At 39.1% G+C, this 26,961-nt stretch overlaps 2 protein-coding genes across 5 annotated transcripts; both read left to right on the forward strand.

Moving 5' to 3' along the window:
* The first annotated feature begins 899 nt into the window (after positions 1 to 899).
* On the forward strand, positions 900 to 5,978 carry LOC118823254 (actin, alpha skeletal muscle 2-like). The gene is made up of 9 exons (XM_036592716.1): positions 900 to 1,031; positions 1,969 to 2,116; positions 3,121 to 3,249; positions 3,420 to 3,530; positions 3,644 to 3,728; positions 4,238 to 4,399; positions 4,922 to 5,113; positions 5,269 to 5,450; positions 5,747 to 5,978. Exons 2-9 carry the CDS (start codon positions 1,988 to 1,990, stop codon positions 5,888 to 5,890), a joined length of 1,134 nt encoding a protein of 377 aa, XP_036448609.1. The 5' UTR covers positions 900 to 1,031; positions 1,969 to 1,987; the 3' UTR covers positions 5,891 to 5,978.
* A 6,003-nt stretch (positions 5,979 to 11,981) lies between these two features.
* On the forward strand, positions 11,982 to 26,959 carry arhgap11a (Rho GTPase activating protein 11A). 4 transcript variants are annotated; one of them, XM_036593290.1, is made up of 12 exons: positions 11,982 to 12,216; positions 13,538 to 13,608; positions 13,801 to 13,897; positions 13,994 to 14,250; positions 15,307 to 15,470; positions 15,591 to 15,725; positions 15,912 to 15,986; positions 16,928 to 17,095; positions 19,871 to 19,997; positions 20,765 to 20,873; positions 22,270 to 22,414; positions 23,048 to 26,959. In XM_036593290.1, exons 1-12 carry the CDS (start codon positions 12,088 to 12,090, stop codon positions 24,529 to 24,531), a joined length of 2,961 nt encoding a protein of 986 aa, XP_036449183.1. In that variant the 5' UTR covers positions 11,982 to 12,087; the 3' UTR covers positions 24,532 to 26,959. The 4 variants fall into 4 exon arrangements, with proteins under 4 accessions (XP_036449183.1, XP_036449185.1, XP_036449184.1 ...); XM_036593292.1 differs by lacking the exon at positions 16,928 to 17,095; XM_036593291.1 differs by lacking the exon at positions 15,912 to 15,986.
* Positions 26,960 to 26,961: the final 2 nt, after the last annotated feature.

A 26,961-nucleotide genomic window follows, 5' to 3' on the forward strand; every position in this document is an offset into this window, starting at 1 on the left:
ACTGCTACAGCCCAGCCAGTCAGGAATCAGGGAGGGGAGAGGGAGCTAAGCGGGTGTTTTACTCTCCCCCATCCCTCACAGCCCACACTGTTCTCCATGTTTAGGGCTCCAGCCCACATGCCAGTAAATTGGCCTACTGACATATACAGTATACTGTCTGGCCGGAGAGTACGGGGTCTTGAATATCTGTCTCCTTAGGCACTTAGCACAGAGAGAGTAGATTGTCATTTTATACGCCCTGCCCTGATTCATGTCCAGGCCCACCTCCATGAGTGTCCATTTAAGGAGAAATTAGTTAGTAGTGCTGTTCACTATCTAAATTACGTCTTAATTCTGCTATATGGTGCAGCCCAAAGGAGAACAGATTCCCCTTTTGAGTCTTGGTTCAATTCCAGGTTTCTTCTTCATGCCTCTTAGGCAGTTTGTCTTGCCACTGTGGCCTTTGGCTTACATATTAGGTGTCTGGATTTCTGCAAATCGGTATCAATTTCAGGCAAAAAAAAAAGAAGAGCCAAACAAAATTAAATGCATTGAATTGATTTGAATGCACTTTTTTAGATGGGGAGGTGGAATTCTGTTTCACAGAACAAATCTTGAACTGTAACTAAGTAGAATAACATCCCTTTATTCAGTAAGTGAAGAAACTGGTTGCACTAGAACCTCTGTATTAAAATTAGACAAAGTTGTATGTGAAAACATGCACTGTACACATCACGGTGGCACCATAAAACCTCACGAACATTGAGCTAAGCTAAGTAAAGCACTTGGCATCCAATTAGATTTTTATTACTGGGGGAGCTGCTATTTCCAAGGAAGTGCAGCTCCATTTTGGAAGGATCCAATTGCTTCGGCCCATCAAGAGAGAAACATCGCGGGTGGGTTTTTATCTCTTTTTTTTTCGAGTGCTCTTATTTGGGCTTCTGTGAACTCAATGCTCCGCCCCAGCCCCCTTAGCCCGGGTCTTATTTAAGGAGAACTCTTCCCTCAACCACTTCGTCCCAGTGGAAGCATCAGTCGTGCGATACAACTTGGTGAGTGTATGCTACTATTGGTTCCTATGGAAGAAAGCAGGGAGGTTGGTAAGGTCCTCAGACGAATTTTTACTTGGGACTACTAGGACTGCTGAGATGAGATGACTAGTTTTTTTCCTGCTCTGTGAAAGAACAAGTCAGGGCATTTGAAATGGCATAGATGTGAGGCATCGATAACAAGTTTCTTCGCTTGCTGTTGGTATTATCTCGTCCAGCCTAGAAGAAGGACTACCATACTTTTAGTAGGACTTCAACAAGGATAACTTTGGAAGACTAAGATGTAGCCATTGTCTCGGAGCTCATAAGAGTTCATGCTTATTGGATACTGCTAAAAGCAGACAGGAACTAGATGGGTTGCACTGACATTACAAATTACTTAGTACAGCACAGCATCTCATGAATGAAGCTGTTATGAATTAGAGGGCAAGAAGCCATGCTGTAAACTGAGGTGTTGCAATGTGACAGCAGCTGCAATCCTGGACAGACCCCAAGCTCAGATAGGGGGTAATGAAAAATAAGAACCCATATGGGCTTCTAGCAGCAGGAGGTAAGGGACTTAAAATAGACCACCAGGCTGCACTGTAGCCCCTTTTTTGGCTCTACATTAACAGGCTGGAAGTCTCTTGAAACACTTTGCCAATGGAGATACAGTTTCAGTAACCTTTAAGGGAGGCTTGGGGCATTCAAGAGGAGTATAAGAAGTATATCTTGTGCATCTGCAGTGTGACATAGAACACCAACAAGGAACCTAAATGAGAAATAAGATGTTTAAATAAGATATAAGTAAGAGATATAAATAAGACATAAGCACAAGTGAGAGAAGTGCAGCATTTTAAGATTTTTTTTTGTTGTCAGTTACGCACAGTACACAAAAACTTGCACCACTACTTGGATGTGTCAGTCTTTTTTAACAATCATGTCATCTCCACCACCCCAGACCATCCCAGAAACCAACCATGTGTGACGACGAGGAGACCACCGCCCTTGTGTGCGACAACGGCTCTGGCTTGGTCAAGGCTGGATTTGCCGGAGATGACGCTCCACGTGCTGTCTTCCCTTCCATTGTTGGAAGGCCCCGCCACCAGGTGCGCCAACCTCAGTGATATAAGCCTTCCACAATGGCTAGAAGGTTTTTTTTATTCATACACCATTAATGAAAAGTTTGGACTACTATTTTATTCATTATTAACTTAATAATAATATAGTGTTAATTGAAATACTATAAGCTAGACACCAAAAGGTATTTCAAAGGGTATTTTATTCAACATTTCAGGTTTTTTGGGAACATCAAAAGGTTATAGATAAGTGATAAATAATATACTGTAATTATGTGATAAACCATCTGCTTTAAGATTTGATCACCACTTCTCAAATCTGAGGAATTCTAAATATTAATTAGTATAACTTCCTTCTCAGTGTTATACAGCTTTCTCAGCCATTGTGGAATCATCTACAGCTCTGTTCATCATTCTGGACACATCTAACATTTCATTTTTCACAGCTTTATACAGTTGACTTGAAACCTTGAGAGCTATAGAGCGGTAGCATCACAATAGATTCACTTTAGATATTTATCTGCAGTAAAATTGCATTTATATTGACAAAAACAATGCTTTCCAACTTTTGAATGGGAGTGTATGACTGCATTCAGAGATGGGAAGTAATGGAATATAATGACTTCATAAGTAAACTTAACTACAGTCTTCAGGTATCTGCAGTTGAGTTCCCTTTCTAAAGACTTTTACTCACTCCATTTCATAAGAGCAAACTCTATATTTCACATAAAAAGCTGATTGTCACTTCAGACAATGTCCAGCAGGTGATTAAGCTCCAAATGTATAGCCCAACTAAACTAAAAGAACAATCAGTTGGCATGTTTATCTGTAATTTTTAAGTATTTTAAGTATTTTACATGAGTGATGAATTTGTATACTTCTATCAATTCTGACTGCACTAATAATCAAAGTACTTTCATTTGTGTTAAGAATAAAAGCAATAGACCAAAATGCTTCTGTGTAGTGCACTCCTGATGGTCATTTTTGATTATAGACATAGTCTCGCTTTAACATTAGGTCTCTTTCTCTCACAGGGTGTGATGGTGGGTATGGGTCAGAAAGACAGCTACGTCGGTGATGAGGCCCAGAGCAAGAGAGGTATCCTGACTCTGAAGTATCCCGTCGAGCACGGCATCATCACTAACTGGGACGACATGGAGAAGGTGGGTAAACAGATCCCTCTTTCACTTTACTTTCTTTGCACTGTTATAGCTCAACTCTGTTATAGGTTAAGAGTGAAGGGAAATATCTCATTTATTCTAAGCAAGTATAATACAATAATACACTTTCATATACAGGCCCTTTAATGGACTTGCTTAATATTTCCCTTCAGATTTGGCACCACACCTTTTACAACGAGCTCCGTGTGGCTCCCGAGGAGCACCCCACCCTGCTCACTGAGGCTCCCCTCAACCCCAAGGCCAACAGGGAGAAGATGACCCAGGTACTCAGACCTCCAAGACCTCTTTGCACTCTGTTACTCTCTGTCCCTCAGTGGCCTCTGAGGTATTACCTGAGCTGCGCTAACAATAACGCTCATCTAATCTCCTCTTGCAGATCATGTTCGAGACCTTCAACGTCCCTGCCATGTATGTGGCCATCCAGGCTGTCCTGTCCCTGTATGCCTCCGGCCGTACCACTGGTCAGTATTAGCACTAATGCATCATCAGATTCAAATAATATTTTTAGAATTATTGCTAAAGTGACTAATGAAGTGAAAGCTAGTCAGTTCAAAGAATGTTGGTAGGTCATAGTGACATATATTCCTTCAGTAACTGAGAGCAATGTGAAGCTAGACCACATTCTATACTGGGAAGGGTATATACATGAGAATACAATTCCATATGTGCTATAGAGCATCCAGGGAAATAAGTTTTAACATCCAGAGAAAGTGAGAACATTTTAACTCCTGAGGCAACTGAAAACTCTCTGTTCAGTTATACATAGCACAATTAGGCATGCAATGCAGTTTATTTGCCAGACAGCAAGATAAACGCCTGGTACATTGTTGCGGATTAGCAGTAATCACTAACTTGCTGGGGTGAACGCTCCACCTGTGGCCACTGATGTCATCAGCATTGTTCATTTACAACGTGCCACATATTCTGAGGGACTTTTAAATGGCGACTGACTGAAGACTGCCCTCTGCAGGTATTGTGCTGGACTCCGGTGATGGTGTGACCCACAACGTCCCCATCTATGAGGGTTACGCTCTTCCCCACGCCATCATGCGTCTGGATCTGGCCGGTCGTGACCTGACTGACTACCTGATGAAGATCCTGACTGAGAGAGGCTACTCTTTTGTCACAACCGGTAAGTCATTGTACCCAAACAAAGGCAGTTAGCAGACTTCCTTAGAGACTGTACACTCTCAGAAAAAAAGGCAGTGATCTCTGGGGTTGTATCCTCAGGGGTACATATTCAGTACCTTTAGTTAGAGAACATAATTGTATCATAATCCATTGTGATTATATATTTTTAAGTTGTATTGACTCCACACACCCTGCCTTGTCTCTGGCCTTTGTTATTAGTACAAGTACGTACCTTTACCCTGGAAAAATATGTATTTTAGGTACATAATAGGACCTTAAAACCATTGTTGTACCTTTGAGGGCACAATCTTTTTTTTCTGACAGTGTACCCCATAAAGTGCATAAATCAAGGGAATAATGGCATTGCTAGAACATTATTATTCAGCTGAAACGAATTCTTAGCCCACTGGACTACCCACAGAGCAGAACAGTTTAAGTTACCACAATGCTGTGCTGGGAATGTTTTGAGCGTTTTCCCACAGTGCATTTGTTTCACAAATTCTCTCAAACTTGTTCCTCTTAGCTGAGCGTGAGATTGTGCGTGACATCAAGGAGAAGCTGTGCTATGTGGCTCTGGACTTTGAGAATGAGATGGCCACTGCTGCCTCCTCTTCCTCCCTGGAGAAGAGCTATGAGCTTCCCGATGGTCAGGTCATCACCATTGGTAACGAGCGTTTCCGCTGCCCCGAGACCCTCTTCCAGCCTTCCTTCATTGGTGAGCCACAACTTTCAGCTAAATAAACAAGAAATAATCTGCAAATTGAGGAATTGCGTGCCAACTAGTACGAAGATGGTGATGGTCACCATCCATCGCTTCTAGTCGTATATTCTTGCTCCACGCTTCTTAACTGAATTCTCCTCAAACCTCAGGTATGGAGTCTGCTGGCATCCATGAGACTGCCTACAACAGCATCATGAAGTGTGACATTGACATCCGCAAGGACCTGTATGCCAACAACGTCCTCTCTGGAGGTACCACCATGTACCCTGGTATTGCTGACCGTATGCAGAAGGAGATCACTGCTCTGGCTCCCAGCACCATGAAAATCAAGGTAAGGGCCTTAGTTTGATATTATTTTGCCAAATTATTTCAGCTATTAAGGGAATACTTCACCCTAAAGTGCTAGTGTGGCTGGCAGTAATTAGGTTATTATGCTTATTATGCTAACTAGTCATTTTAGTCAGGCTAGTTATGCTAACTAGCCCATTAACTGAGTGAAAGAAAAGAGATAGCATATTATGCTCCTTCTTTTAATGAGATCTTGATGAAATAACAGTTCCAAATCAGTGCTAAAGTGTGTCTTTTATCCACAATATTTGAAACCAACAAAACCTTCTTTTCCTCCAGATCATTGCTCCCCCTGAGCGTAAGTACTCCGTCTGGATCGGTGGCTCTATCCTGGCCTCTCTGTCCACCTTCCAGCAGATGTGGATCACCAAGCAGGAGTACGACGAGGCAGGCCCCTCTATTGTCCACAGGAAGTGCTTCTAAGCCAGCAAACCTCCTTTCAGTCATACATTTGTATTGTCTTTTAATGTATATACATGTCCTGTTGTAATAAAAGTGGATCATTATAACAGCAGGTGTCATTTTCATCTTTTGCTTGATCTTAGGTTAAACAACTAATATTTCATGAACATTATACAGCAAATTGTGAATTTCAACATTGGACTTAACTCCATATAGGATATATTTCAGCATGACCTCATCATCCTGGCTAAGTACAATGGAAACAGGAACCCATGACCACATTCCAGTTTGAATACAACATCTGTCTACATTATTATGGCAAGCAAAAAGGCAGATAGACCAAAAGTAAAAATTCCCTAGTGTGATTTATCAAGCTAATTCAGCTACATATTATCATCTGTAGTATTACAAAGTTTACCTCTTTACTAAAGAGGTATTATATACAAAATAAAAAATGGAAATAACTTTCCTTTAGTGAACCACTGCAGGTGTACAGAAACACCCTGTTTGTGCTGTGCAATGTTCAGCAGTACAACTACAAGGCAAGAGGAAAGGGAAATAAACTATTCAGGGAAACCTGCAATAGTACGGGTTTCTCACCAACATTATAAATGGCAGTTGCTATCAATTCTGCATAGACACATCCTACATAAACAAAAAGAGGGTATAAAAATCTGGTTAACAGAGATCATAGGCATTTGGGCAATTTCATTATCCTCATGGTCTTTTCAAATCATTGAGAGAGTAAAATCTGCCTCTGAGATAATGGTATGGGAACCGTCAAGCTCCCTACCTCCAGAGCCCCCTCATTTAAAATTTCTGCATCTGGGGTGTAAAATTCTTTCTCTTAAAGCAATTTATGCTATTACCTTACAGCAAAAGATACTCTGAAGACAACTGTTTATTGCTTATTGTGTTGCAAAGACATCTGCTATTAAAATTGCATAGACTCAAGTGCACAAGATAGCTTAAGTTTAAAGTTTTTTTGTTTTGTTTTTTGTTTTGTTTTTTTAATTACCTCTTCTACCAAAGTGGCTCTTTTAGCTCCCAAACTGGTCTTTGCTGTGTGACATTTTCACATTTTTTTGAAGAGTCAAATGTGCTTGTCTTTAACTATGTCTTAAATTGTTTAATTGTTTAACTGTTCAAATTAATAAAATAACATTTGTATTATAATTGTTATACAATCTATTCAAACAAATGTAACTTAACTGTATTTATTTATTTGATCTACATGCACAAAACATAACACAAAAGCAGCCTGGACTGCTATACGTTATGTTATATGTTATTGCTTTAATTAGCCTCTAATTTCTATAGTTTTCAAAATGAAATTTGGAATAGTATGCTTAGTTTCTTGTTTTATTTTGAATAAATTAAAATGAATCCTGTTTTTATAGTGAGATAGAATTGTGAGGCCACACAAGGGCATGGTAGCATCTTATAAAGCTTATTATTGACAGCAATAAAGAGACAGTGGTGACAGTAGTTACCAGAGTTGTAGTCAAGACCACTAGAGGCAAGTCTGAGTCAAGACTAAGATCAGGAGTGGTGAGATCGAGACAAGAGACATCTTTTCAGAATATAAATATAAAATATAGTTTATACTATATAGTTTATAATATAGTTTATTGAATATTCCTTATCATTCATTATTAATTATATATATTCAAAAATAATACTTTGTTTTATAATACATTTTGAAAATACAACATTAAATAATACATAGTCTAAAATATTATTTATTTACATTATATTATACTGTTAGTCCAACTTTGCATTGTAACGTCTGGAAAAAATGATGGGGAGGTTATTCTCTATCAGAATCACCACCTAAAGTGAACTGAACATAAAGCAAAGAAAAAGTTTTATTATCAAATGAAAACATAGTAATTAAAACATTCCAATCTGTCCACGGGGAATGTGTGACTTTTGGAACCCGTGAACATCAACAAATAATATCGAGTTAAGTCTTCACAGAAAGCTTCAGTTTCCAGTTACCTCAAATAAAGGCATTGCAATTAGCTGTTCTTGAGACCATAACAAGACCAAGATCAGACTCGAGTACTAAGCTAGTTGTTACAGTAATAATTTTGTAGTAGCGTATTACACTTCTTAGTAGTAACACAGTTAGTATGTTCATGCTAACTGTGGATCTATACAGTGATAATAACAGAGTGATATGTAGCATGTTGTAAAATGCAGTTGAATCTATGATAATACATATGTAAAGAGAGGTTATGTGCATAGCAACATACAAAGTACACATAGTGGGTATTAGGACAGGGAGGTTCACCTTCTTCAATCACTTCATTAAGCGGAGACTGCTTTGCCTTCTTTGCAAGAGGAATTTGGTGCTCTTGGCATTCTTCACCATGGCTCTATTGATGTGAAGCCCTGGTCTTCCTGAAATGTTCCTATTCCATTCTTTCTTTTATCACTTTATCCTTCCGTTTATGCCAACAACTGTAAATATACATGGAACAGAGTGCCCAATTAACTGTCTTAGTTTTGTATTTTCCCTTTGGTTAAATGGTTAAAACCACAATTTAAATCAGTGGTTCTAAATCCTGGTCCTGGACTACCACGCCCTGCATGTTTGTAGCGTAGCTGCTCTAATTCACCTAGTTCACCTCAGGAAGGGCCTGATCATTAGATCATTAGTTGCATCGAGTGTGTTAATGTTTCACAATTTTTAATATCCTACCATGCAGAAAAAAACAGCACTGTAATGCATTCTCTAATGCATGCTGATCTAAACTGGTTTATACTGGTCTAGCTGGTGACCCAGTATGGTCACACTTGATGTGCCATGCTACTAGCATGCTAGACTAGCATGTCACGCTAATATTTATCAGAATCAATATTCACAGTTTACAGGAGTTTTCTATCACAGTATGTCTATTTCCTTGTACCTCAAATCATATCAGCATGCCTGCAGCTGACTGCAGGAGACTCGAACACAGTGGCATCCTGTGTGCAGTTGGGCCTCCTTAGACTTTCTCTTCTCTTTCCTCTCTCTAGCTGCTTCAGCTACATTCTGCTCAGCTTGGTTGTGTGCGTCTGGCTGCAGTTGGAGCAGCTGCTGAGTCTGGTTCTGGTTGGTGCTGTCTTTTTGGGGCCTCTCTCAGCAAGGTTGGGTAGTAACAGAATACACATAACGGCGTTATGTGAAACATTACCGAAAAAAGAAAAATGTAGGAAGGTTACTGTAAATGTAACCTTCCCATTTCCACCTTTCACCTCCTTTCACTCATTCTTCTCTTGTTTCTTACCTGTCTTTCCATTCTCATCTGTCCCTCTTCATTCACTCCTCTTTCTCCTACCTTTTGTTGACTTCTCTTTTCTTTCTCTATTTTTTCCTTTAGTGCTCACTTGCTCATTCTGCTTCCCTTCTTCCTCTTCCAACTAGTTTTTCTTCTCCTTCTCTCTTTTTCCACATGACTCATTCTGTTTTCCCCATCTCTCAAAATCTTCTGTCATTCTCCTCTGTTTAGCTTCCATCCTTCTCCTCTCCAGCAGTGCTGGTTGTCTTCCCTAAGGGATCTTCACATCCCTTCAGTAAGCTGTATAAACAATCATTTATAATACACTAGAAGTTTATTATTAATTGGGGAATTATGGGTAATTATGTAAATAGAGCATTCCAAACCATTACTACCACTCTTGCTTATGCAGTTATGGTCTGTTTCCATCATGACACTTTTTTGGATTAAGCTACTGTGGCTGCTACAAATAGTGAGCCAAAAAGAAGAAACTTTTATTGAATGTACAGAAGATTTTATAAATGTTTGTCCATCTTTGTTCTAAAACTTTATGTTCAGAGTGTGGAGCTGGACTTCCTGTTCCTTGTGCTTAAGAAAAACAAAGCACCAGAAATGTATGTTTAGTTATATATGTAACCTTTGTTAAAAACTACATACAATTGACAAAAAATATAATAACACAAACAAATAAATGCATTTTAAAATGTATATAACAAAAAATATATATTTCTGGGCCCTTTTCATATATTGCAAAAATACACCGATCAGGCATAACATTATGACCACCTCCTTGTTTCTATGCTCATTGTCCATTTTATCAGCTCCACTTACTATATAGGTGTACTTTGTAGTTCTACAATTACAGACTGTAGTCCATCTGTTTCTCTGCATACTTTGCCCTTTTACCCTGTTCCTCAGTGGTCAGGACCCCCATGGACCCTCACAGAGCAGGTACTATTTGGGTGGTGGATAATTCTCAGCACTGCAGTAATACTGACGTGGTGGTGGTATGTTAGCGTGTGTTGCACTGGTCCGAGTGGATCAGACACAGCAGTGCTGCTGGAGTTTTTAAACACTGTGTCCACTCACTGTCCACTCTATTAGACACTCCTACCTTGTCAGTCCACCTTGCAGATGTAAAGTCAGAGACAATAGCTCATCTGCTGCTGCGCAGTTTGTGTTGGTCATCCTCTAGTCTTTCATCAGTGGTCACAGGACGCTGCCCACAGGACGCTGTTGGCTGGATATTTTTGGTTGGTGGACTATTCTCAGTCCAACAGTGACACTGAGGTGTTTAAAAACTCCAGCAGCACTGCTGTGTCTGATCCACTCAGACCAGCGCAACACGCACTAACACACCACCACCACATCAGTGTTACTGCAGTGCTGAGAATGATCCACCACCCAAATAGCACCTGCTCTGTGAAGGTCCATGGGGGTCCTGACCACTGAAGAACAGGGTAAAAGGGGGCTAACAAAGTATGCAGAGAAACAGATGGACTACAGTCTGTAATTGTAGAACTACAAAGTACACCTTTATAGTAAGTGGAGCTGATAAAATGGACAATGAGCATAGAAACAAGGAAGTGGTCATAATGTTATGCCTGATCGGTGTATATTTGTTAAATACATTTGGAATATATTTTTTCCATATGGGAAGGTTTCACATCAAAAAATATAAAAAAAAACTATGAATACAATTATTTTTATTCAGTGTGTCACATCCTGTGCTGTTACATCCTGTCCAGTTAAACAGGACTAAGTATGCTCTCTTCGCAATGACACATGCAGATGGTCAGTGTTTTTTATGTACTGCAGCATCAATCATATGCTCAGAAAAGCGTACTGTAAGGTAAAGTGACATAATTTATCACAATAACAACAAATATCATCATATTTTCTGTCATTGTATTATGGCAGTTTAGGTGATATGGTGCAGTGTTTATTATTACTGTAATACTGGACATGGTGTTATATATTAACATGGGGCGCGCGTGATGGAGGTCCTGAATGACAAAGCCATGCTTTAATATAGTCACCCATTAAATTACTTTTGTGACTGACTTTTCTGAATAAAACTTTGCAGTGCTTGTTTTTTCTCGTTTAAGAAAGAATACGACAACAGTGATCTGCTTAAACTAGAATAAACGTGAGTTTATTATAGTATGCCCTATTACCTGCTGTACAGTAATACCTGAAATTCACCGCAGAAGCTTTTCATCAGTATTTCCACAGACCCCAGTCACGTGACTGGCGTAACCAATCACATGGCGCGACAGACAGTGGTGACGCAGGCGCTGAGAAATTTGAACAATCTGCAGCCAATCAGAGCGCTGGAGTGGAGCAGCGCTGCCGTTTGAAAGAAGTTTACAGAGAAGGAAGGCGACGAGTTAGACTCGGAGAAAACAGGGACGTGTGCTATGTAGGGGGTGTTTTTAATTCGGTTTCTGAACAGTTTAAGCCGCAGGAATGTTAAGTTTGTCAAAATGCTGGACAGATGGGTAACTGGATATCTCTTAATGCGCATTTTACTCGACGTAAACCTAAGTAGCTAAGCTGCCAAACTTCGGAGTTAGCGAGATACCTAACAGTTAACGCTAGCTAGCTAACCTAATTAGCTAGTTATGCTAAAAGATGAAAAATAGCAACTCCGGGCTTAATATTCTGAATTGAGTCGATGTAGTAAAGATAATAAGACCTCCCACTATTTCCTACGTATCTGTAATTGTTCGTTTACCGTGAACGGTTTACGTTAGAGCCGAGGACCAAGTTAACTAGGTTAGCTTAGTTAACGTTAAACTTCTTTCCTGGCTGGCTCGTTATTTATTTTCAGAGTGACTGTGTATCGTTACTGAATAGGCTCGTCTGTGGCGTCACATCAGCTCTCTTCTTTGTAAATTAGCCCTACTAAGTTAGTTATCTTCCACGAGAGTTGAGAAACTACAAGGCATAATGAAAACCGTGGAAAGAAACGTCGTACGCCTGGCGGTGGTGCAGCACCTACGTGCAACGTATGGAATAAAGACTAAGAACTGGAACAAATGCAAAACGAGCAGCAGCAAGTTGACAGCAGACAATTCGGTAAGTGAAGCTGAACTCCCTGATTCTGCCAACTTCCAGCTAAGTGCAGTATCGGTGTAATCTACACACGTTTTAACGCATTCATTAAATTCAATAAAACAAATTTCAGTGCTTCTAAAATAAACGCGTTTTTTGAGTGTTTAGTGCGTAAGTTGCACTTGTGATGTGAACTTCGATTATTTAGCAAGCCATCAGGTCATTGTCACTAAAGTCACTGTCACAGTGAAAAGTGAAGTTGCACAATTTCCTCTTGGGTGTAAGCAGATGCACATCAGAAAGGCTGTTACTCCCAGTCGTAAGCTGAAGCACATGCATGTCTGGGTTGTGAATTGTACTGTTGTGATCCCTTAGTCATATTCATACAGGTAAATAAGTACAGTGTAAAATTGATTGTTACACATCAAACAAAAATGAACCGATCTGTCAATATCTGTGTATCCCTCGAACATAACAACCAGCTAACGTTACCAGCTAGAACAAACTGTCGTTAGCGCTTTTGTTAATGGTGAGATTTTTGGTCTCTGGATTTAGTTCACCAAGAATAGTTCACCATGAAAAGATTAGATGTCGTTTGCATGTATGCATCTACAAGTAGCACTATTTAGTATATAAGCACTCAAATTACCTTTGTGTGAACTGAACACAATAAACAGATGTTGGCAGTCGGTGATTCTGCAAAGTCTATCGGTTTCAGTAAATAGAGATTTCAGAGATTTGATTAAAGCAGTCACAGATAGTGGTGTCATTCTCTTGCAACCCCATCATCTTTTTCAGGGCTGTCTTTTTACTTTTACTTAGCTGTATGTAATGTAAAAGTGAATGGATTAACATGCACTGTTTTGGTTTTTAAATATATTTTTCATTATGTAGGTGTCAAATATCATTAACTGCTGTTTTAGGGTATTTTTTAGTTCAGTCATATTCATAACTTACACAAAGCAGCTGCGTTTTACTTTCCGCTGGTCGTCAGTTAAGTAATTGAATTTTAAGGGCAGGCGGGCAGTTTTCAGTGTTGTTGCTTTTCAAATGAACAGTGTAGTGCTTGTTCATCTTTTTTTTCCTAAGAAGTGTCTCAGGAATGTTAATTTGCTTCACTGACCTGAGAGTCTGATCAGGTTAGATTCCAAACAAGGATGTGCCCTACAGCTATGGAACATTGCTCATAAACAGCTGGCTCGGCCTGACATTTTTCTCTTGTGTAGGCTTGTCGAAATAGGTATCAGAAGATTTGCTTCTTTCAAAGCATAGGTTAACTTGAAAAGAAATAGAAATTTAATTCTTAATTGTAATCTGATGTTATGCTTGATCTGCTTATTTTTAGGTCAAGGTTTTTGGAGTTGCTTTAGAAAGTCTGCCACATTGTCATGTGCTAGATTACGGAGATATACCCTGGTAAGAATTCATTCCCTTATAATTAAATGTCTACTCTGATTAGTGTTAATTTTTTTCTTTTGTACCTCATGTAGCACGCAGTTTGCTGTGTATTAGTAATATACAATAGTAAAAAAAAAAAGAGAGAGAGAGTGAGAGAGAAAACCACACAGTATTCCATCAACAGCTCTAACATCTGCCATCCTTGTGTAGCTTCCTTGTGGATGCCTGTACATGCCTTATGTTGCATTTGGACACAGAGGGCCTGTTTAGAAAATCAGGTTCCATTGTTCGAGTGAAGGCGCTTAGGGTGAGTAATGGCCTTTCTTGACTTTTCTGACCTTTCATGGAGAGGCCCTAGCTGGAACCCCTGTTAAACAGTGGCTCTGTTGTTTTGACCCTGTAGGCAAAGTTGGATCAGGCTGAAGAGTGTCTGTCCACTGCCCTTCCATTGGACATCGCTGGACTTTTGAAACAGTTCTTTAGGGAGCTACCTGAGCCAATCCTGCCAGCAGACCTGCACAATGCATTTCTGAAAGCCCAGGAACTGGCCACTGTGGAAGAGAGAACATCAGCCACCATCCTGCTGTCCTGCATTCTACCTCATGGGAATTTAAACACACTGCGCTACTTCTTCAGTTTTCTAAAGAGGGTCTCTCAGAGGTGAGGTGCAAAAAAACTTTGTCATAATATATTTGCTTATTACCCAATCGTGTGTATTCAAAAACTGATGTTAGGTTTTTTACTTAAACAAGAACATTTTTAGTATGCTCTGCAGGAAGTGGGTGTATTTACGGACAGTAACGAAATGCAGACTAATCAAGAAGCGCTGGCGGTAACATGCTTTCAGAATGTTTTCAACAGCCAGTCAGAGGTCTGCATTATAGGGCAAGAATGCTTATTGACTCTCGGATGTTAAGACTGAGTACTTAGCTATTGAAATTTGGTACTGAATGCCAATGATTTGATACTTGGTTATACCAGAGTAATTACAGCGGTGACATTTGTAAAAGATTACATGGTAGGTAAAGCTCCAGTTGTTTTATTGCTAGAACATGCACTCATTTATTTAAGTTTTTTGTGCACAGAAAGGCTAAGGAACAGTCAGCATTTCATGAACAGCTTTTTCTATAAAGCCAAAAAATATGTCCAGAATAAATATGCACAGGAACGTTTGATAACATGTCAAATTATTTAAAGACACCAGGAAGAATCAGTAGTTTTATGATAAATGAAACAGAGGCTACATCTTCAGAAGTGAGTTAAAACTACAGCTAACTGGTATAACACCAGATGCTGATGAGGACTCGTCTTGCACGAGGTCTTTTCTCCCCAGTACACGATGTGCCAACAGTTTGTCGAAGCAATATTCACTAGCTTTTTGGACCTAGCTAGCCTAGCTGGCAATAAAACTGTGGTGTTTCTGCCTTCCCAGTCACATCCTTGGCAGTGCACTCATTTTAAGGTATTTGAGTTTCTTTCATTCAGTTATTAGTCTGTATGTTTTTTTTTTTTTCCTCTCTGGTTTCCTGTGCTGAAACGGAACGACTTCCCCAATTTTGATTTCAGTACTTGAATACTGGCCCTTCGAGGGGTTAACAGAGTTCTGGAGTATCTGCATGGATCCCTATTTATTGTGCTTATGCACATTAATTTGCCCAGCGTTCTGGAGAAACATCCCTGAAGTATAATGCAAAATCTAACCTCTTTCTTTTTCAGGTGTGCTGAGAACAAAATGGACAGCAGCAACCTTTCTGTTATTTTCGCTCCAAACCTCCTCCATTGTGGAGAAGGGACAGAGAAAATGAATGCCAGCACTGAGAAGAAACTAAAACTTCAAGCTGCTGTTGTGCAGTGCCTCATTGATAATGCTGAAGACCTGGGTATCACATCTATGATTACAAATTAAGATCAAAAGGCAGACAAAAATCATTACAACATTTGTTCTTGAAATGTAAGTATTAAATAGATTTGTGCTGTTGTGTGTCTGTATCTGTCTCCAGGTGTGGTGCCAGAGTTCCTCATGGCCAGAGTTCCCGCAATGCTGGGTTGTGAGGCTGGACTGTTTTCACCGTCGGATGCTGTGGAGGACGGAAACACACCTTCAGGGGCAAAGAGATGCAGGCGTAGTTTAGGAGGTGAGATCTGTGTGTGTGTGAATTAAAAATAATGATCTTTTTCCATTAAATAAACGTACACTTTGTATACAGGTTACTTGTTGCATAGTTGGAACTGAATGGAATGGAACACAGTCTTTTTTTTTTTTTTTAAGTATTTAAAAACTATAGGCTTTCACAGATGAGTGGCTTTGTCTTGCGTTCCAGATGTGGTAAATGGAGCTCTCAATAAATTAAAAAGTAATAGAACCCCTTCACATACACCTCAGCCTAATGGAACAGGTGGGTATAGAATATGCTCAGGTTAGGCTTGGCTGCACAACTATTGAATGCATGAGGGTTATGGTACCTCAGTAACTGAAATAGATTTGAGGTAATAAATCTTTTCTTATGAAAAATCTGCTTGCCATAGAGTTTGCCAAATTATTGAAAGAAATGTTATTCGGTCATAGAGCATTTGTGAGCTTTATGGTGCATCTGTTGTAGGTGTGCTTGCCCTGCTTTAAATAAATGGCTTGATTTGGCTGTTTGCTTGTGCTTGCTTAGACCCTGTCTTAAAGTGGTTATAGAAATTATACATCATCTTTCACTGAATAATTGTCCTTACTTAAATTAGTCCCAGTGGCATGATTTATACTGAATGTATCTGAATAATTATTCCATTCCTTTCACTGAATGGGTAGTCTATATATGTATTTAATTTCTTCTCTTTAATTTCTTGAGCCCAGTGTTTCTCAACCACTACTCCCTGGCACACTAGGCTGCTGACAGATACACGGCATGAAAACTGGTTCGCAGAATGAAACTTAATGTCGATAATTTGAAATCTGGCTGTGACAAAGTATACAAGCAGTAAACTTTCATTATTACTGGACAACTCTATCTGCCCAGTGTTAATTTTACTGACAGTTTTCATGCTTCTGCACATTGTGCTATGACTTCAAGCTTCACAGCATCTATTCCTGCTAGGTAGTTATTTAATCCTACATTGAGTGTAAATGTGTGTGTGAGGATGTTGAGTATTAGGTCAAAATACTAAGTGTAAGCAGTGTGTCTTGAAACTTTATACACTTAAGGATGCTGTGGGTGAAATGGTTGGGAAATGTTGATCTACTCAGCAAGTGCTTTTGCAAGCATTCTTCTGTTCATGCTTCAAATCAAGGTAATGTTGATGTTTTAAATTAAGCTGTCTTTTTGATTAATGTTTTAATTTCTTAATTTAGTCCTATCCACTGCCACCCCTGTTGTCGTTACACCTAAGCGCAAACTTCCCATGGAATCAGGACACAGTTATGGATTCTCCAACAAGAAGCGTAGATCCATCAAGAAGAATCTTGGCCTGGAATTGTTCCCCAGTGCCTTGTTTGGCGGAGGATCCACACCTGGTTCAGGTGCAATTTTTAAAGGAGTCTCCAGACAATGTATCAGTGATAATTGGCGTTAACTGCAATAGGTTTCTGAAGAGTGTAACCAAATTAAGTTACAAATTAAGTACATTTTTGTGTTTTATTTTTGTGGACAGGTTGAACTTATGGTCTTTGGACCATATGGGTGCAGTGTCTTGTAGCGTTTGGATATATATGTAGCCTTGCAGTTCGGTTTTGGTTATTGAGGCCGAACACGTTCTACAATGGCCAGTAGTTGCTTAAAATTGTTTAGCTCTGTGAGAACATAGTATATGTAGCTTCAAACCTTTAAACTCCTGACATGCTGTGGTGTTTTTAACACACCAAAAAAAAGCTGTGGCATAGAAATGCTTAGAAATACATATGTAAGTAGGTTCTGTTTCTTAATGCCAAAATTTGAGATATTTTGGAGAATAGTTAAATGTGCTTTTAGCCAGTCATTTCATTAACTTGTCACAGCTAAGTACCGCAGCAGTTTACTAAAAAATCCTTCACTTTCTGTGCAACCTTAGTACCATCCCTACAAACCTAATTCCAAAAAAGTGAGCACAGTAGAGAAAATGTAAATAAAAACAAAACAGTAATTTATAATTCTTTGACCTGTATTTGCATGAAAACAGTACAAAAACAAGATATCTACTGTTTTACTGTATCAGTTGTAATGTTTCTTGCAAAATGTTCATTCTGAAGTTGATACCTGCAACTCGTTCCAAAAAAGTCAAGAAAATGGCAATTTAAGACTAGGAATGTTGTGAAATGTTCAAAAACATTTCAAACAGATGTTGCAATAATTTTTGGGTCACAAAGGAGCCTCCAGGAAGGACTTAGGCCTTTATGAGCAAGTATGGTCGAGGCTCGGCACTTCAGCAAAAAATCCAGCAGTTTAAAAATAATGTACTCCAGCGAGCAATAGCAAGGATTTTAGGTATTTTAACCCTCTAGGAAACACACGGGACTGGAAGTCTTCTTCGACAAACTGTTGTCAAACACCTTCCGTTGCTGCATCCACAAAACATAAAAAGGTAAATACGTACCGATACCAACGTCCGATATCATGTGACGTCAGCGTAGTGTATGCTGCCGCGCTAATGAACAAACAGCTCACTCTGGCAGTGAAGGAGACTCTGCTCATATAGTGAATTGTTGCTGACACCATGGCAGTCAGATGCAAAGACACTGGTCACATTAACGCTCTACCATAGCATATTGCTGCCAGCAATACACTGTGCAGTTTTAGTATTTTGAAACGCACACAATCACAGCCACTTCCCCAGTACGGAGGGAGACATGTAGGTGAACAAAACTTGGTTTGTTACCAACCCTTTAATCTGTTTGTCTAAATAGAATTGCGAGGTATAAATGTTAATACGGTGATTTTATTATTTATTTTTTAAATAAATTGTCTTTGTAAAACAGGCTGTATAGAGACCATATCATCCTTCTCATGTACATCACTAGCTGGTTTTAGCTTCAGTGCACAGTGTGGCGCAAGTTAGCAGTGCTGTTGTAGCAGTTTCTTAGCATGTTTGCCCGGTACTTGAATGCACAGCTTGATATTTTGAATAAAACAGCTTTATTGATAATTGTCCCTAGACAGAGCTGTCTGTTGAAGCTGCATTTCACATAGCATATCAGTTGGCAAGTACTTTAAAGCATGTACTCTGTCTGAAAAAAGTGCTGTTAAAAAGAAAGATGTAACACTGTGGTAAACATGCTCCTGTCCTAACTTTTTTGGAACATTTTTCAGTGATGACATTTAGAATGAATGTGTATTTACAAAAAGGTCCCAACATTTTTGGAACTGGGTTTGTATTATTAATGCTAATTTCAGATAGCACCTGTATGGAAATTGCAACATAGTGTTAGTATCAAGCCGTAAGTTCTGTACATAAGTTGAACATTATTGGAGTCACCTGTTAGCTGTCTGCATAGCTATTTAACTTGGCCCTAGTTAAACTGAATACTGCATATATGTAAATTTGCAACTGCAAACGTACAGGCAGTTGTGAGATCCTGCTGGTGTGGGTTTCTTCTTTTTCAGTGATGCACACAAGACTTGAATACTAATTACTCCCCCTTGTGGAGAATGTTCAGACTGCTAAACACCTAATGACCTGTTACCCTCTCTATGATTCATATTACAAACTAATTACTAAGCTGATCAAGAACAGAAATTTGTCGATTCATTTTTGTAATTAAGTATATGATTTTAATCATGTAATCGTCACAGCTTTACAATACATCAGATCACGTAAACTAGATGTTTTTAGATATTTTATTAATGAGCCCTTCCAATGAAAAACCATTTGTTAATTGTTATATATTAACCACATTTTCTTTGGCTTATCAGTTAGTTTGTTGTCTGTTTTATTTTGTACAGCCTTTTACATTTAAAAGGCAAATTATGCTTTATGTTTTAGTGACATCTTTATTTTAAATATAGGGTCTTAAATGATGCCATACAGTGTTGGTTTTTACAAAAAAGGTCACATACTGTTTTTCGTTGCAAGGGCCCAAACATTTTGAGTTGAGTTATATTCTGTAAATTATAACGTAGTTTCCTATAAGTTTGAGTTTTAAATATAAATATAAATTTTCCTATAAAAATCTGTATACATGTTTGCTTTACCATGCATAGAGATGTCTTTAAATTATGCTTCATGATTTTAAATCTTTAAATCCTAGAAGAATACATTCTAGCAAAAAACAAAAGGAAAAAGAAAATAATTTTTTTTTTCACATTTTATGTGATTCTTTCAGTGCACAGTGCCTCAGGGACACTAGACTCTTCTCAGAGTGCCTTATCCTCTGTGGGGAGATGTAGCCGAGTGTCTGCAAGCTCTGCACGGAGGAAGAGCAAAAGACTGAGCCGCCGAAACGTTAACAGGTATGTTCTGATTTAAAATAAAGAAAGTTATATCAAAGGTTTTACATTTTCAGCTCATGTCTTTGTTCTGAGCAGTCCTGCAAGAAGTTGGGTCTGTTGGTCACTTCTTTGAGAATTGAGTCAAATCTTAGAGATTGCAGGAGCCTCTCCATGCGGTCCGACTATATAATTGGGTTACTTATTAAAGTTAGTTGTAAAGACTTATTATATTAAACAGCTGTTAGAAACAGGATCAGGTGACACATAATTATATAAACGAAGAATTTACTTGTGAGGTTACAAAACAATTTCTTCTCTACGTGCACTGCTAAGAACTGTAATTGCTATTGTGTTTCTTAATGGTATAAAATTAGCATGTACTTGTGAGTCTAGTATAAGTAAAATCCATGCCTGCCACAAGTGGCAAACTAATAGTTTATTGCTAAGGTAGCAATAAAAGTGGTTAAGTAATAAAGTTAATATAAAATGGAGAAAAATATATGAAAAAAAATAATAAAAACCAGTAATACAGATGAAAAAAAACAATCATTTTCATTTAGCTTTCAAATATATTGAATCTATATTTAATATATATCTTGGAAATTTTGGGTTGGGTGGAAATTTTATGTAGGTAAAATAAATTTATATGCCTAAAAGCAGTCATTAAGGAGAACCTGCTAAATTTTCATGTAGAGTTTCATTGTTTGCTTGGCATGTGTGAAAACAACAGAGAATGCTCAAGATCCTTTCATTGTACAGTGTTTTGTACAATATGGTTTATTTTTCAGAGCCGAGTCAGGGAAAGCTGGCTGCTTTTCTCCAAGAGTGGCAAAAAAAGAGGCAATGAGGAAGTCCTTGCGTCTGCGCTTTAGCCTCGGAAAAACAAACAGAGATTGTGTAAGTCCATCTCCTTAAACTGCCTCAAGAAACTGCACAATCCAACTTAATCAACCTCTTCATTTGCCTTTTTTTGTCAGTACTGTAAAAATTTGCATGTTTGTGTGTCCGTGTGTAATTTCGTCTGACTTCTTTAACTGTTGGCTGTAATTTCCCTGCAATTTATAGTAGACTTCAACACAAAGCTTAATAGTAGATAGATTGATGTTTCTGTTTATTTGCTTCTGCTCTTTTCACTTTTGTCAGTTTATCCTGGGTATTTTGTTGACGAATGTCTTCCTTTTTTGCGACAGTATGACACAGGTATGTCATACCAGTGTTTGCATATGGGAACAGAAGTGTGCTCTAAGAGCTCAGTGGTCTGCATAGCCGTAATCACTAATGAGTACTAAAAGTAGCTGGGCAATAATCAGGTCTAGGATCCAGGTCTGGGATCCAGGTCTGGGATCCAGGTCTGATGCAGAGAGGTGCTAATGTTCATGGTACATATTAGTTGCTTTCAGATGATGTATCTGTAAATTTGTCTCAGACTATCTTTATAAATATCAATCTTTTTTTTACTTTTTTTAGCTAATACTAGAATTTTGTCCTTAAATACTGTGTATTAAATATTGCCTGATTGTAAGACAACAGAAACACGAAAGAGAAATAAAGCTTTTTAGAGAGTGGCATATAACTGGAAATAAGGAACCATACATTTAACCAAAAATTTTTTACAAAACTGACATGGAAACGGAAACTGACATGCAAAATGGTTATTCACAGATTTTGCACTTATTTGCAGAAAGACATTTGCAATTATTTTTCTCTACAACTTCTTTTTTTTTTGTTTCTGAGTGAAATAAGGTTGACTTAAAAGGAGAGGTTTGAATCAGCTATCTTAATTCTTATTATGACCTGGGCCTTTGTGAAAATGAATAAGCATTTTTCCATTTATTTTAACTGTTAAAACACTAATCTGAATTGTTGCGTCACTTTCATTTGTAGATTGTTGATTTTGCTTAACCTTGCACATCTTATAATATATTAAGAAAAGAATGTCTGTATTTTACTTTTATCTAGTCTATAATCTATAAATACTGAATGTTTTTATGATAAAATATTTTAAGAAAGAAAAGCATTTAATATATTAACATGTAACAATTTTTAACATTTTTTCCATTTGTGAAATGGTAGTGTGGGTTTCTTTGCATCTAAGAAATACTTTGATATTTTGATGCGATATACTGAAATGTTTGTTTGCTCTAAAATAAATATACATTGGCCAACACACTCATTACTGGCATTTCTTTGCGATAATTGCTCTTGTAATTCCAGCCCTAAAAGGTCTCATAGCAGTTAACAACACATGTGGCATACAATCAGGAGTAAAAAGAAGGTGCCTTTATTCCAACAGAGTGTCCTTTCACATTCTCTACCGGTGCCAAAGGGGTCAGAGGTCATTGGTTGGCGCCTTGCGACACAAGAGAGTGTCACCAGCTTTCATTTTACCAAAGACACCACGTTTAGTCCGTCTGTTTTGAGAAATGGTGCTTCAACAGGTCAGTGCTTGATTTACATTTAATTTTTATTTAAATTTGTATTTTTTTGTCTGTATTTTATATATTAAACTATACAGTTTGTTTAATTTACCGAGTTTGACAAATTGGAAAATCAAATTAAAATCAAAATCAAATGTGCTAGAACAACCGCAACCATCCCCAAACCAAATTGTTAGATTCTGCAAATAAACTGTAATTATGCATTAAATGTGTGTATGTTCGGTTATATACTTAAATTTATTAATAGCCTGGATAAATTTTCCCGATTTTCATAGTTTTCCACAGATTCAGCTAAGTGCTGACTGAAGAGTATGAACAGGCCCTAAGACAGGGGTGGGGGAAAAGAGGGCCAGTACAGTTTGGTGACTTTCCTGCTTTAGCGCATCAACCAAAGTTTGTTATTAGCTGAGGAAAAATCAAGCTGTGCAGGAATCCGGCCCTCCAGGATTGGAGCTCCGCACCCCTGGCCTAAGATACGGCCACTTGCGGCTCAACTTAGTCTGTGAAGGAATTTTAAACCAGGCTAGTTTGTGCTGCAGTGTGATGCTGCATTTTTGTGTGTATATGTGGGTCTGTGTTTCTCTGTTTTGTGAGTGAAAGCAATACCATGCTGTTGCCAAATCTGCTTCACAGGCTCCAAGTACATCAGTAAGTCTGAAAACAACCTTCTGACCCCATGTGGCACTAAGGAACCTGCAACCTCTTGGAGTGCAGAGACTCCAGATGGAACCCAAGCCTACACAGGAAGCTCCTTCTCAGACACTCCCATGAGCGCATGCCTCAAGACCACCTACTGCTCAGAACCGATCATTGTCAGCAAGCCGCCTTTAGTTGGTAACATCCCAAAGAGCCTTTGCTGTGCTACCAGCGCTGAGAGCCTGGCAAGTTCCGAGTCTTTCAGTGAGGAACCCTCTCAGGCAGGTCCTACTCTTGTGAGGGTCAGGGGGGCTTTGGATGAGCCTGTAAGTACCCTTTGTACTACTGTAAGTACTCTTTGTACTACTGACATGGACTACAAAGAGGAGCCCAAAGAGAAAACAGAAGAAAATGCAAATAACCCCAGTTCATCTGAGCTCTCTATACCTTCAGAAAATTCACCTGTATCTTCTGAACTAAAGAAAAATTCCTCTCTCCAAGTGTCACAAAGCTTAGTGGAAGATCAGAATGTCACCTTTGGACAAATTGAGTTAGTTCCCTTGTCTCCTTTGCACATAGACAGTGTACTGTTTGATACTGAAACTGGAGAAAGCTCTATGATGGTGAAGAGCACCCAGGAGAGCTCGGTGAGTGTTGAAAGCACCTGCTTGATTGTGGACAGCTCAACAGGTTCCGCAAACTGCAGCCGGCTGATCGATGCTCTTGACATCCAAAGCCCTGTGGCTTTCAGACTTAACAGTTCCATCACGGTTCAGTCTACTCCATTTGCAGCAAGAGAGAGAGCCAGGGAACTCAACACCTCGCAGCCTGATGAGTTTAAAGAGCCATTGCCGGTAGAAGCGTCTTCGGAATCTTCAAGTCAGCATGAGAGCCAACAGCGAGAACCCTCTTTGGATCTAGTGCAGCCACACCGAACGAAAGTGTCTGATCATATACAGCGTTTTAACATGCTGACTCTCAGTTCGCCCAAACCCAAAGTGGTCCGGTCTCCTTTGAAGTTTCAGCGGACGCCTGTGCGGCAGTCGGTCAGAAGGATTAACTCCCTGCTCAACCAGACAAAAGAGGTCCGGTCTGGGTGGTGTGCTGCCAGTCGAGGATCCTCTGGCATGAAAGCGCTGAGTTTAGAAAGTGGCCTATCCGCTGACGTGCTGCTGCAAGGTCAAGCCACAGAGGTCCCTAGTGAGACTCCTGTTGAGAGAGTTATACCAAAGCCACCAGAGCCCCCCATAAAGTCAGCCACTTGCTGCACCATTATGCATTGTCCCTTGGGAGATATAACCAATACGGAGGCACCCAAGGCAAAGGGTGATGCCTTCTCAGCTAAAGGTATCCCATCGGAATTTCCGAAGTCTGTCCTGCTTGAGGCAGCTGAGAGAGACATGAGTCACTACAGAGGCTCACCCAAGAACCCACTTACGCAGGTCAAACTGCTCTCTGCTATGAAACCCATAGACCTTTAAGACTGCGATACATCTCAAGTGTGATCTGCTTCATCAGGTTGACCGCTTTGGCCTGTTTCTCCATCTCGTCTATTCAGGGGTCTTAATTTATTTGCAAGTTTGAACTGTTAATTATTTTAGGTTCATGCTGATGTTTTTGTATTCATATTTGCTTTTCAAACTTCATCTAATTTAGTTATGACCGGTTATATTTCAGATTTTGAGGGTTATCGTGGTTTGGTTAATGTGACAACAGGCCAAACGGTGTACTTGAAAATCAACCTTGTGCTTTATGCCTTTCTTTTTCTAATGCAGGGTAAAACCTAATTCACATTATATGATTTTAGCTTTGATCTCTTTATCAAACTCCTGCTGTTCTAAGGATATCTGGAGGCTAATTTTGAATTAGCCCCATTTTGATGGAATATTGGTGAGGATGTTCTGCTAATTTGGCAGAAGCACTGTAATCGTGTGTTATTCCAGTACATCAGGATAAGTCCTGATGCCCTCAAGTCTATGACTAGAGTTTTCTTGGTCATGTAACATGAAAGGGTCTTAATCCGACTCTCCTAAGCGAGAAAATGTGCTAGGATGTGTCCTGTAACTTAAGTTAGCAAGTGAAAGCTTGAAGTTAGCAAGTGCAGCTGTGAGCCAGGGAAAGTGTAAAGAGTGATTGATCTCAGAGGTTGCTGTCTGTATTAAGAGTGGCTGTATGTCTGTGTGATCTGGATGGAAGGATTTTAGATGGTGACCTTATTTACATTGTATTTATTTTCCAAGCTTAATGGTTAAAGTCTTGAGCAGCAATGTCAATGAAGAAGTGGGTTTTAAAAAAATTCTGATGTACCTCATATGTTTGTAAGAATGAAACAGTATTACAAATTTTACTATTTGAGCTTTTTTTAATTTTGTCAGTCTGCTTTGTATGCAATGTCTTGGAGCTTCGTTTATAAAGCGTAAAGTTGCCACTTCAAAACGTGTTTGTTTTCTTTGAAGTTCCTTTTTGCGCCACAGGGTGGCGCCCAAAGTTTTACAAACTCTAAACTCGAGTAATCTCAAGTAAGACGTATAAAACCAAAGGCTGGATCACGTTAATAAAATGGGGGACTGAGATCAGGGTGACCAGTTAGCCTCAGCATTTAAATTTTAAAATGGTTAGTTAACCTAAACTATATTAATGATTTCGTTTATAGAATGGATATAATAGGCAGGACATTCCTCTCTGACCTCCCGGTCATTTAAAATGTACAAGGTAAACTTTTACTGCCTTCAGCATTTGCTCTCTGTGAATAAGGATGAGGTATATTTTTTTACTAAATATATAAAGCGCTACTTTAAATAATGAGGAATACTGTGCAGTCATATTATTTCGGCCGTCTTAAGAATTTATACCATGCCTCCTTCCTGCCCCAGTGCCGTTCTGCAAAATTAATAGATGTTTTATTGACATGAGCTACTGAGCTATTTCTGCTCTTTCACTCCTCGTGTCAGAGTGAGTAATACTGACTGGCTTTAGAGAAGCGCGGTCTGAAGTTGCAGATGTCCGGCCAAGCCTGTAGGCTAATTCCCCCTGGAAGTGGACGCACACAGGCCTGACCACATCCGCCCGTGTCTAATGGAGCGCAGTAGCCGAATTAAAGCGCTGAAGATGGTAACTCTGGATGAGTTCACTCCCATTAGAGGGGATTTGTGCAGAGTTTGGCTCTGAGCTGTCTGATGAAGAAGGAGGACGGGAATATTCAGCTCCGTGATGAGAGACAGCTTGTGGGACAGCTGAAGTTTATTTTAGTGGTCTATCTGTTAGTTTAGTCACATTTTTCTCTTCAAATATCTCTGGAGTTCTGTGAACAGGCGTGTTAATGTTCTCTGTGTATTTATTTCTGTGGCCCATTGTTTAGAAAGGCAGCTGCTATAATAAAACACAAGGGAGCAGAAGTTGGAGGTTTATGAGCGATATAGTGAATCAGCTGTATGGCTGGTGTTAAGAGGACGGAGACCTCAGAAAGCATATTCCTAAAAACTTCTTTTAAACTGACCTTTACAATAATAAATTCCATGATAAAATACATTAATGGTTTGTTCGTTGAAATATGTTACTAATTCAGTCACACTCTGACATGTATTCGTTTATAAGCTGTAATCAGTCCTTTCTAATTATACTATCAATAAATTCTATGATTAAATAGGTTTTTGTTTACTTTTGTGTTAAATTTTGTTTATTTAATTGGGGCAGCAGGTCAAACTTTTTCGAGGCTGTTCTCAAAGGTGAAACATCGCTCGTCTACTGTTTCTATAAGTTCAGCTGGACAGAAATGGGCACTCATAGTAGTTACTAGTTCGTTGTGGGTGTTTTGCTGTGTGGCCGTGATTTTTGGCGGCCTGTTGTTCCCTCGAGCTCAAGATCTTCATCACTCCATCATCGTCCTCCTCCTCTCAGCGGCTTCTTTCGCC

Source organism: Colossoma macropomum, unplaced genomic scaffold (assembly GCF_904425465.1).
Source record: "Colossoma macropomum unplaced genomic scaffold, Colossoma_macropomum, whole genome shotgun sequence".
Classification (NCBI taxonomy): domain Eukaryota; kingdom Metazoa; phylum Chordata; class Actinopteri; order Characiformes; family Serrasalmidae; genus Colossoma; species Colossoma macropomum.

Excerpts from the sequence above, each read along its gene's own strand:
- LOC118823254 (XM_036592716.1), top strand. The coding sequence starts at position 1,988 with ATGTGTGACGACGAGGAGACCACCGCCCTTGTGTGCGACAACGGCTCT. Across the intron at positions 3,250-3,419 it reads ACTGGGACGACATGGAGAAG|ATTTGGCACCACACCTTTTA; the intron begins GTGGGTAAACAG and ends ATTTCCCTTCAG. Across the intron at positions 3,531-3,643 it reads ACAGGGAGAAGATGACCCAG|ATCATGTTCGAGACCTTCAA; the intron begins GTACTCAGACCT and ends CTCCTCTTGCAG.
- arhgap11a (XM_036593290.1), top strand. The coding sequence starts at position 12,088 with ATGAAAACCGTGGAAAGAAACGTCGTACGCCTGGCGGTGGTGCAGCAC. Across the intron at positions 15,987-16,927 it reads ACCTCAGCCTAATGGAACAG|TCCTATCCACTGCCACCCCT; the intron begins GTGGGTATAGAA and ends TTCTTAATTTAG. Across the intron at positions 22,415-23,047 it reads GAGAAATGGTGCTTCAACAG|GCTCCAAGTACATCAGTAAG; the intron begins GTCAGTGCTTGA and ends TCTGCTTCACAG.